At 36.7% G+C, this 11447-nt stretch overlaps 1 protein-coding gene across 1 annotated transcript; it reads left to right on the top strand.

Annotated features, from left to right (window-relative positions):
- The first annotated feature begins 918 nt into the window (after nt 1-918).
- On the top strand, nt 919-9818 carry LOC140482246 (cytohesin-interacting protein-like). Its single transcript, XM_072579381.1, has 8 exons — nt 919-1131; nt 1604-1653; nt 1913-1967; nt 2075-2177; nt 2306-2399; nt 4770-4836; nt 5546-5612; nt 7452-9818. The coding sequence occupies exons 1-8, from the start codon at nt 949-951 to the stop codon at nt 7904-7906; spliced, it is 1074 nt and encodes a 357-aa protein (XP_072435482.1). The 5' UTR covers nt 919-948; the 3' UTR covers nt 7907-9818.
- The last annotated feature ends 1629 nt before the right edge of the window (nt 9819-11447 follow it).

The following is an 11447-nucleotide window of genomic DNA, read 5'->3' as shown; positions in this document are numbered from 1 at the left end:
GCAAGCAAAATGCATCTCTTCCCCTCTGCATCAAATTCCCACACCTCTGCCAAAGTCTCCAAATTATTACCTCACACTGGCTACCTTTCACTCTGCATGTGATCTCTCCTTCCTGACCACATGAAGCTGTTGAATTGGTGAGGCTGATGCATGCCCAATACCAACCTCCATGGATGAAGGATGCAGATGATTACTGTCCCTGGAGTGTACCTTGAGATGTTAAGAACTGCTGAACAAGATGGCGGTTAAAGGGGCAAGCAGCACACTGCAGTAGCCAGCTACCTACTCAAAATTTCATGTCAGGAGTTGTTACTGCTTCGTTTCTCTCCACCACCTGGGAAAATAGTAAAATGGAAAACAAAAGTAATAAGAATTGGTAATAATAAGATGCTAAAGCATGCAAATTGGCCTGTTGCCACTCTTTAGAGATTCTTGTCTGCTCTCACAGCACTGGGTCAGAAATCACATTGGTTCTCAGGTTCAGAATCTCATGTTAACTCACTATATTTTATCTACCTGGCATTGCCCTCCTTTGCTCGGCATGTTAGAATGTAACTGAGCTTATTTAAACAGGATCAAAATCGATATGCTTTTTTATTGGAATTATTTAAAGTTTGAAGAAAATATATATGAAACCAGAAAATGCGCACTGTCCATCTTCTCTGGTCAGTCTTTTTAAATTTTAATTTATTACTTTGTTTTGGAAACTGTAACTGGGGTCGGATTGTAAAAGTTTAGGCTAGGCAACACTTCACCTCCAACTCTTCAACCAGCAACTTCCGAAAACCTACCTGATTGATGCAAAATGCTAACTGCCCACAAACCAAATCACATGATCTGAATTTCCGTCTGTTCAACTTCTGTAAACGCCTTGAGGTAAGCTCGATCTAGCTTTGCTCGACTCCATGGACGTTACTTTACAGTGATCAGACTGGTTGATTCGCAGTCATGACTTTTCAAAGTGTCCTTCAAATGAACGTCAACGCGAATTACATGGCAGCGAATTCTTCATCAGCGAGCTACGGCCCTTATTCTGAGATCGCCAACCGGAGCTTCACTGCTGAAAATGATAACAAGCATCTTCAGATTCTCGCCAACACGCTGGGTACATTGCCCCGGGGGCGAAGACAGGTAAAGCAAACGCCCTCGAAACAATTCTTGCCCAGCTTTAACAAGCAGATAAAATATAGAGATGCTACAATGATTCTCCATAAACCAGTAGTGTAACAATATTTTGCTCCTAATATTTTCCCGTTCAGATTGTAATTTTTGCTTCACAATGCGTAATATTTTTCTTGCGTGTTCGACACAGGAATGTAAACTAAAACAAAATAAGCAAAAATTGCAAAGCAATTGAAGTGCAAAATAAATTATTAAATTGGGCAATGTTTGGGTACAGGGTATGTTTATTTTTCAATTATTTTATTAAGCGCTTAGCAAAACCTGGAGAAACTTTAATTGATGTATATAAGTAGTACAGGACACAAAAATGGAGAGGGTTTTAGTCAGACTAATATTGCTCACAGGTAGGTTAATGGATGTGGTTCGGTATCCTGACAAAAGTTCTTGATGACAACATGAATTTTGATTCTTTCTTTTGCAGCTTTCATTGGCTAGATCAAACTCCTTGGCGGACACTTCAGATTTTCGAAAGTAAGATTTACTTTTTGTTTAGTGATACTTTTTAGTATCAAGAGATAATGTGTTTCTTGGGGTCTAAACCTGTTGTGGTGTTGAAGAAAAAGTTCATATGATCCTGATTAAAAGTGCAGATGTAAAGCTGTGGCAGTTAGCTGCATGTACCATTGTTTTTCAAGTGACAGCGTGGTTGTAAGTTTCAAGGGATTGGATTTGTTCTTATTTGTTCTATTGGATTCTATTAAAAAAAACTATTTCTTTGCTTTCCAAACAGAAAAATGGTTGTTTTAAATAAGCAAGATAATGAAACTTTTGGATTTGAGATTCAGGTGAGAAACTCCTATTACTTTAAGTAATTACAAGATAAAACTTAAATGCTGATTTTACAGTTAGTTTCTGAAATAATTAACAGGTCATTTTGGTTGTTCACTTGTAGACTGTTGGAATGGATCAGCAAAATGCTAATACATTACAGATGTGCACGTACGTCTGCAAGGTGTATGACAACAGTCCTTCTCAATTTGCAGGGCTGAAGGCTGGTAACTATCCACTTCCTCTTTTGGTCCTTAGTTCTGATGTTCTCACGGATGTGAACTAATTACATATAATTCATTACACAGCTTCCATTATCTGTATGACTATCACTCATTCTTTTTCTGTCTAATAGGTGATATGCTAGTTAACATCAATGGAGTCGATACTGAAGGGTTTAGTCACCAAGAAATTGTTGATCTAATTAAGGCATCTGGTAATTTATTAAGGTTAGTATGAATTTAAGATTCCCAGAGGAATCTTCTGTTTCTGTAGCTCCTAGCAGTTTCAATTTTGGCAACAGTGCAATAAAGCAAACATTGTGACAATGCTTTTTCTGGAGCCCAGGAAGTCACCAGGAAATCCAGTTAAAAATCACACAACACCAGGTTATAGTCCAGCAGGTTTAACTGGAAGCACTAGCTTTTGGTGCGCTGCTCCTTCATCACAACCACCTGATGAAGGAGCAGCCTTCCGAAAGGTAGTGCTTCCAATTAAACTGTTGGACTATAACCTGGTGTGTGATTTTTAACTTTGTACACCCCAGTCCAACACCGGCAACTCCATAACCTGACCAGGAAATCAAAGCTTGTAGAGGGTGTGGCGTTTCTGAAAGTGGTGTAATTGTGATTACAGAAAGCCTTTTATTTGGTTACTGTCATGGACAGCACCACAAAAAAGTGTTTTGAGTACAAGGAAAACCTATTGCCACAGATTCACACATTAGCAATAGTCATTTCAGTCTTATATATTTAAATTGGAAAGATCTTCAATGGTGTATTTGCTGAAATGGGATTTTCACTCTTCATGTTGACTTCTTCAAACTTGTAGTAATAAAAGCTTATAGAGTTTGAAAATGGGACCACTTCAGCCGCATTGCCATCCTTAAACACATTTTGGGTTTAAAACAAATCTCTCTGAAATAAAAGCAACTATATGACCTCGATTGGTATTGCTTTTGTCCAATTCACTCTGTCCCTCCAGAAGCTTTGCAATACTGATACCTTGTGAAAAAATAACTGCATTAAAACACATGATGGGTATAAACTTGTGATACTTGTTAGATACCCAATCAACATGCCAGAGAAAGCTGTGATTGTCCATTCAAATTTAACTGATATTTTTTCTAGCAGTATGACATTTTAATTACTTTGCAACAACCTTTCTGGCACTGAAATTTCATCAATCCCATTCCAACTAAACTTCTCTGTTCCTTTGACTCTGACCTATTGTGCACTTTCTCACCCTTTGCCCAATCACTACTACCCTTCAGTTGGCCAAGCCAATTTTTTCCAACTGAGTTAGGAAGCAGGAGCCAGGTCTGTTATTGTGTTAGAAAACTGCCTCCTGGGGAAAATTGAACTAAGTTCAAATTTTGGTGGAGTGAGTTCTTGCGTAATTTGCAGAAGGGCTTCATGTCACATTGAAGCCGATGGTCTGAGGAACAGAGGCAGCTGAAATGGAGTAGGGGACTCATTCAGACACCCACAGTAGCCATCACTGAGCTGCCTGCTAGTTGTCTTTGATCCTCCTATTTAGTGATATCAATTTTTTTAAGGGTGCAGCATCCATTTCCGTCTGCATCTTTCTGCAGCTTAGCTGGAGTCCAAACAACCATTTCCATTATTCCAAAGCAATGTTAGTGGGGATGCCAACTCCCTAAACTGGCAAAGTTCTTAATTTTGACTCTTTTCCTGACTTGTGATGGGTAGCTGTAACTTTAACTTCAAAATGATAAGTTCTTAAACCTCTGCCAAGCACTTCCTTTTTGAAATGTTATCAGTTTCGCTAACTTGCCCTGAAGTGAACCCTGTTTATCTTCAGTTGAACTGGAGGTTTGTAGAAATGGATTTTTAACTAGCCTTACAAGATGAACTGGCCTCTTTAGGAGCACTGGTGAGTTGGAGCCAGTGCTTCCTCTGCCCACGTGCATATCACTAACATCAGGAACAGATGTTTCTGGAAGGAAGAAAAGGCAGATGACAACATTTGGAAAAACTTCCTCAGCTCTTCGTATCGCTCTCCTCCATGAAGACAATTGTCAAATCTCACCTCGTTGACCAAAGTTTGTTCAACTTTTTGCTTTTTCTTCCCAAAATAAATTTGGATATCCTTTGCTCATATGTCATTACAAAAATAACTTGATGAAGAAAAAAATTACTCTTCCATAATTTTGTATCTGAATTGCAATATCATTTGTGGGATATCCTCCTGCTTTTCTCTGTCTAAAATGATGTTTTTTGAATTAGGCTGATGCTTGCTAGTTATTCGGCAAAGGCAGTTAACATCATATTCTGATGTGAGACAGGGAATTCTAGGATTTTTATGCAGTAACAATGAATGTCATTTATCATAATCCTAATATAAGAATGATTCACTTGGAATGGAACTTTAGGGTGGTATGATATTTGTCCTCTTGTTTGGCTTCAAGCCAAACGTGAATTTGAAATAAACCTGTTGCATTGCTGCAGTGCATCCTGTAGAAAGTACATGCACAGCCACCACATGACAGTTATGTGGGAACAGATATCTTTTTAGTGCAAGTCTGTGTCAAACAATGTTTTCTTTGTCTATACCTGAACTTTACCTCTACTTTACAGCCTGTTGACTGTTCATAAGGACTCTATTAGAAGAGATCAACTTGAAACAAGATTGCATTTTTTAAAGGTATTCTTCCTGTTTTTTTTAAATTTCAGTTCAGTTGTGGAATAATAAGAACAAACAATTAATTCAACAGCAGGCTTGCAAGCTGGAAATAGAAACTGAATTAATTATCTTGTAAAACACATAATGAGAAATTGCATTGAATATAACTAAAATAATTATTCATGTATGCAGCTGATCAAGGAATCGCTTTGTCTAGACTCCAGTTTGTAATTCTCACTTATAGACAAATCATATCAATTCAATTACTATGTGATTCAAATAAATTATCTCAACTGTAGTTATTATAGACTCCTAATTTCCTAACTTTTGAATTGCTATTAAGTTTGTGCTCTGAACAATTTAATGTGAAGGTATCCATTCCTTATTTCCCCTAGAATTTGAATCAAAATGTACCTTTATGTACTTAATGAAGAATTTGGGATTTCAAAGTTTCAGTTCCTCTTTTTATTATTTTATTTGTACAGATTTAGAAGATTACTTTATTATCATTAATTCAACAAAATCATATGACACTGAATAAATAGTCAATAAAGATAATCATACTTTGTTATTGCTAATTTGTTGAAATATCCAGAACTATCTACTGAAAAAGTGATGCTGCATTTTTATAATGCATGTATTGCAGAAAGGATGCATTTGCACATAGCATCTGCACATAGCATCTGCATTTTTATACTTTATCAACACTCTGCCTTCCTGTGTGTGCTAGAAAACACTTCAAGAGAAATGGGTGGAGTACAGATCAATTTTGCTACAGGAACAACGCCTAGTTCATGGTAAGTTCTGACTGGGAAACTATCATCAGTCAACATTTTGCTCCTAGCACAATATTTAAAATATAATTTTAAACATTTTCATGTTATGGCAAATTTAAATTGAAGAAGCTACTTCAAAATTCTTTGCATTTCTATTTTAATGAATTTGTATTTTACCAAGATTTAAGGGATTTCATCACTCACAACTTTGGATGATCCCACCTTAATAAATGCTAAAAGCCGCCAGAACACATTTATCTTACAGAGGTGTAGAGTAAAATGTCCTCTATCCTCTAAAGAAATGTACCCTCTTTGCAACTAGGAAAATTATTCTTCTTGAACCAATAACATTTTTTTTTGTTTCGCAAACAAACCATGGTTTCGATAAGAATGCTTGCCAACTTGTGAATAATTCAATATGGGCTGTAGGTACAGGATCTGAAACAAGACTTTATAATTGTATCTCATTGTGACTCTAAAATCAGCAGATAGGAAGGTGCTGTCAATCTGGGATTCAAACTAAGACTACTTTTAAAAGAAAATCCATTTTACCATCTTAAATTTGTGTTTTAAACTCATGGTATTGGGTGGAAAATGATATACTCTGTCTCACCTTTTCTGAGGAGAGTTTCCCATCAGGTATTCTGTTGATTCGCATTGAGGGTGATGTGCATGGACAAAGGCCTCATGTGGGCTTTACTGTAACAGCAGATTGTTAAATGTAGTTTCTAGCAGGAAGCATACATTACATGATTTATTCAGTGTATCTGTATTTGGCTGGATGTAGTTGGGTTTGACATCATCCATTTTAAGCATTGAAGTTGTGCAGAGAGTGGGATCACTGCCTCTTGAAGTAAAACCCTCCCCTTGGCTGGCTCACCATGCAGTCATTTAATGACCTTCAGGCCTTGAATTGGCATCATGAAAGACTTCTGGTTCCTTCTGAGAAAGGCCCAGCTCCTGTGAGCTGCCAGTGAATTAGAGGGCCAACAGCTTTCTTCTCTCAGCAGCACGACCTGAAACCCCAGTTGAAGCTGTAGGTAGCCTTAAAGAGGAGGTACTGATGAGGACTGGAGTACAATGTAATTCTAGATCTTGCTGGGGCCAGGCTCACAGATCTCAGCAAAGGTGATGGGGAGCTATAAGTTTCCAGGGTTGAGTGGTGGCAGAAATCTTAAGGAATTGAAAAAAATGGCTGACTTTGTGGAGAAGGTATTTCTAATGGAAACAGGGTGCCTCTGCTGTGGGAAGGGGTACTCCCCTTTCTTGGACACCTATCTACCAGGTTTTACCTAGCAAGCTAAATACAGACTCTACCTCCCCTCGTAGAGGTGACAGTAGTGCATTAGTGGCTGGGTACGACACCATTGTAATAGTGCCAGCTTTTTCATCCACAACTCTCAACAGATCAGTCCACCCCTAAGTTTTGTAAAAATCCCTGGCCTTTGTGTTAGCCCTGACATTCAAATCTAAATAAAAGTCCAATATCAGAAACCTCATGAGTTGTTCAATTTGCTATTTTGAACAATTTTTTTTTGGTGGTGGCTATGCTGAATTTGTTTTGCTATACGTATGGTTCCTCTTCAGAATTGCAAACTTTAATAGTACTTTAAACTTTAACCTGTCTGCTGTCCAACGCAAGCTTGTGTGTTGAATCTTGTTCTAATTCAAATCTTGCTAATAAGTAACAGTATTTAGCACTCACTGATCAGCTACTTGAATGGTAGAATAAAGTATATTACTTATTTCAAAGTATGATTTGATTTTTCAATATGTTGTGAATTACAACAATAGTGGACTTGCAAAGAGCATGAGACTACTTTATATCCACATATACAGCAATGTTGTTTCAATTTTTAGGACTCTTGAGGAATGGTAACACAACAGAATCTACAGATTCCTTTCTGTACAACAATAATGCATTATTTGGATCAACCAGACGGAACAAAGAGAGATTTTCCAGTGACAGCAGCTGCAAGAGTCAACTCAGCCTAATGACTGTTGACAGTGAGGATTGTGACTTCCAACTCAGTGTGTTTGATGACTCAGGAAGTCACTGTAGGCGGAGCAGTATGGATGAAGAATGTATCTTCCACAGGGAACCTGATACATTAACACCAAAAACTCACCTGAGTAGGAGCAGGAGCATTAGTGTGTCCAGTAATGGGAGTGGACACACATCACCGTCATGGGACTTAAACAGCGGCTTTGGGACAGTTTCTCGAAGGTGCAGGAAATCAAGTGTTAGGAAACGCCTCATGAAGTTCATTCCAGGCCTAAATAGATCAGTTGAAGAGGATGAGAGTCATTTTTAGAATTTTATCGCAATTTTTTAATACAATATGATACTGCTAGATTCATGATAGCATTAAGAAGCAACAAAAAAACTGTGGCATTACACTGTTTCAAAAACTCTTGATTGCAGGCTGGATCTGTGTGATAATATAGTAAAACCTTTTTAGAGAAATTGTATAGCTTTAATCAAAAGTTAATTTTACTGTACATTTTTATATAATCAATTTTATTCCTATAATCAGGTTCAAGTATTGGAGGTGTCTTTCATTGAGCAATATGTTCACATTATTTCATATTAACAGTTGCTTTTATAAGGCTGTGATTTTAAAAGCCATGATCCAAGAATTAGTTGATTGTTCTAATGTGATCTTATGAAGTGCACTCCTGCAACCTGATTGCTTAGAGTTTTGAAAACTACAGTCACGTCTCAATCTTCCTAAAGTACATATAAAAAGGGCCCACTTATGGTACAATGACAGTGTCCCTACAAAAACCGAAGTTGCTGGAAAAGCTCAGCAGGTTTGGCAGCATCAATGCGGAGAAATCAGAGTTAACTTTTCAGGTCTAGTGACCCTTAGAACTGTGTCCCTACTAATATCCTTACCCCTGGACTGGGAGGGCTAGGTTCAAGTCCCACCTGCTCCAAAAGTGTTTAATAAATCTCTGAACAATTGATTACAAAAATATAATAAATAAATCAACTCTAGAATTGAAAATTTAGAATTAGCCAACAATTCACAAACTTTCCTCATCAGACACCAACTAAATATGGATTTACTTCAATCCCTTTAACCTATTTCCAAAAGGAAGCAATCTAGTTATGGTTTTCAAAGAGCAAATTCAATTAAATGTTATGGTGCTGTAAACACTAACCCTCTCGAGCTTGCAGAGTTAATTGAATGCATCAAATTTGCCTGGAACTAGTAGGTGCTTGAACCACAAGTGGGCAATATTTATTGCAAGCACATGCTCCTTCTCGATGAAAATCCAAGTGCCAGTTTATTAATGGGGGGGATAGTGGTGTTCCAAAGCCACCTTCTCAAGCCTCCATGTTTCCCTGACCTCTTCAGCAATGGCGGTCCATCTATATTCATAAATTATTTATAATACTTCTCGGTATCCAGGCTTCCCTCCAGTTCCTTCCATTCACACGGTTGTGCATGCCGTCCCAATTGACTTGCATTCCTAAACTGGCTGATTCAAGAAAGTGAAACAACAGAAAAGTGAATTGCCACCCACGGCCACCCCTCTGATGCCTCAAGCTCTAGCAATGAGATAGTTTTCGCCTCTTACCAGGCCAAACAGAATCTGAAAATAGACAGGAAAATGGCACAATCAAGTCATTTGTTTTCCAGTGCTTTTTCAACAGCAATTGCTGCACGTGTATGGAAGAACACTTGAGGAAATATGAGGCCAATTTGTGCATTTATTTTCTCAGTTTGATCTTCATTAACTACAAGTAACTTTTATAGTTGAATGGATACAGTCTTCTTTGGAGATCATTTATTGTTAATTTAATTTTTTCAATGTTTCACTTGTTTCCTTCCCTCTGCAAGTAATTCTAAGATAGTTTTAAGATGGCAAAATGTTTGATGTGTTTCATGTCAGTAGAAGGTTTAGAAATAGGAATTTGGAAATGAGGATGCATGAAGCCATTCATTTCAAGTTGCATTCAGGTATGTCGACTTAATGAACTTTTAAAATGGGATAGTATGCATATTTTTGATTATTTTCAAATAAGATTATATACAACATTCAAAAATAAGTAATCTCCAGTTTTAAAATGAAATAAAATGAGTTAACAAAATAATTGGAAAGGAGCATGCACCCTCTGGCTCTGTGCATATCCAAACATACCCTCAGTTGAGTTCAGGATATTTTCCCAGTTTTATTATTGTGAAGTGCGAACAAAAATAAATTCTTTGCATAATTGTTAATGACTATGTTTCTTCTTCTAAAAAAGTGTTCCAAATGGCTGGCTAGCAGGATTTACTAGGCTCTTCTAGTTACTAGAACAAAGATTCTTTACTTTGTTAACATCTTAGATTATGTGGGGAGATTGGCAATTGGAAAATGTACATATTACAATGCATACTGATCTATGAGCCATTGTAATGAATTTTCCACTTAACAGAGAAGTCCTTATTCAAAGGTAACATTAATATCATCAGCATTGTAATATTAAATAGCAATTGTTGGTTTCCTATTTGAGAAAGGAATGGCTCTTTTGGAAAAAAAACAGAAACCTGATGTTACAAAAGGCCAGTGGAGTCATTTTGAAACCATCAATGTAGATGGAAAAAAAAGTGTCTGAAGCAACAATAGGTTCAAATGTGTTATTGAGGCCATTTAGCTTGTTACCAACAGTACATTAATGATTTCTTGCATTTGTATATGCTCATGTTATATTGTGCAATGGCTGTAGGGGATTAGTTTTATTTGTAGCACAGGACAAGTGATAACGAAAGAGCCTTGTTCAACATGACAAGCACAACTTGAATCACTTATTCTCCAGAATGAAACTTCAGAGAATTAGCACCTTTTGCACATAGTGTAGATTTATGTGTTTTCAAAGTAAACTTAAGTGTTGGGCTGGAGAGAACAACCAAATTAGTTGAAAGAATGGAAAATGTTTTGCAATTTACTGACAGTTTGATGATTACCTTTTAAAACTATATGTCAACCAACAGTCGCTTTAGGTTTATTTAATTGGTTCCGTTACCTTAGAAAAACTTAATGTTGATTTTTATATGATTTACATGCATTTAGATTGTGATTGTTGAATGCACTGTAACATCTGGTTGTACATTAATGCAACTCTGGGAAATTATGTAATGTATAAATTCCGTAAGAAATTTGTTTTTTTGCCTGGATGTCCTTCAGAAGAACAGTATCCAGACTCGGAGGTGAAATCTGGATATTGGCTGAAATGCAGACTAGATAAGTTGTTGGTTTGTAGCAATCCTCAATGACAATAATCACGCATATTGTTTCTGCAAAATAGTTGCTGTCTGACTGATATTATTCACCATCTAAAAGTTACTGCTTCATGTGATGGGAAGAGCAGTTTATAGTTTAAATGGGGAAAAAGAACCTCTATTGTTCTTCATAAGTTCACTATTAAATGTAATTGTGAGATTATTTGGTTTAATTATGCATTCAGATACTGTGAGAAGTATAGAAAATCAAAAAGAACACAGTCTGAAAGTTAATTTTTATGTAATAATTTCTGTACAAAATTAACCGTGACAATCAGTGTGTATATTGGATAGATATGATGATTGTTATGATTGTGTGAACAAATGGAAAGTTATTTGTTTGAATATCCATCTGGAACTTTGATTATAATAAGCCTGGTACTGTTGATAAAAGTATATTTTTCTTAACATTTAATTGAAAAGCCAAAGTGTAATCTGTTACAATTGTACTTCAAGTTAGTTGCCTAACTGATCTAAGAATAGGAATCACCAGATGTGAACTGATGAAAAACATGCATGATCCAGATTGATCTTATTATTGGTCAAGTCTGATCCCAAACTGAGATCTGGCTTGATATATCAT

This window comes from Chiloscyllium punctatum, chromosome 10 (assembly GCF_047496795.1).
Source record: "Chiloscyllium punctatum isolate Juve2018m chromosome 10, sChiPun1.3, whole genome shotgun sequence".
Lineage (NCBI taxonomy): Eukaryota > Metazoa > Chordata > Chondrichthyes > Orectolobiformes > Hemiscylliidae > Chiloscyllium > Chiloscyllium punctatum.
This window is presented reverse-complemented; position numbering and strand designations above follow the sequence as displayed.

What these genes read in the sequence shown, in the direction of transcription:
- LOC140482246 (XM_072579381.1), top strand. Translation starts at nt 949, where the DNA reads ATGACTTTTCAAAGTGTCCTTCAAATGAACGTCAACGCGAATTACATG. An exon ending in TGCCCCGGGGGCGAAGACAG is followed by an intron (nt 1,132 to 1,603) that starts GTAAAGCAAACG and finishes TTTCTTTTGCAG; the next exon opens with CTTTCATTGGCTAGATCAAA. An exon ending in GCATCTGGTAATTTATTAAG is followed by an intron (nt 2,400 to 4,769) that starts GTTAGTATGAAT and finishes TCTACTTTACAG; the next exon opens with CCTGTTGACTGTTCATAAGG.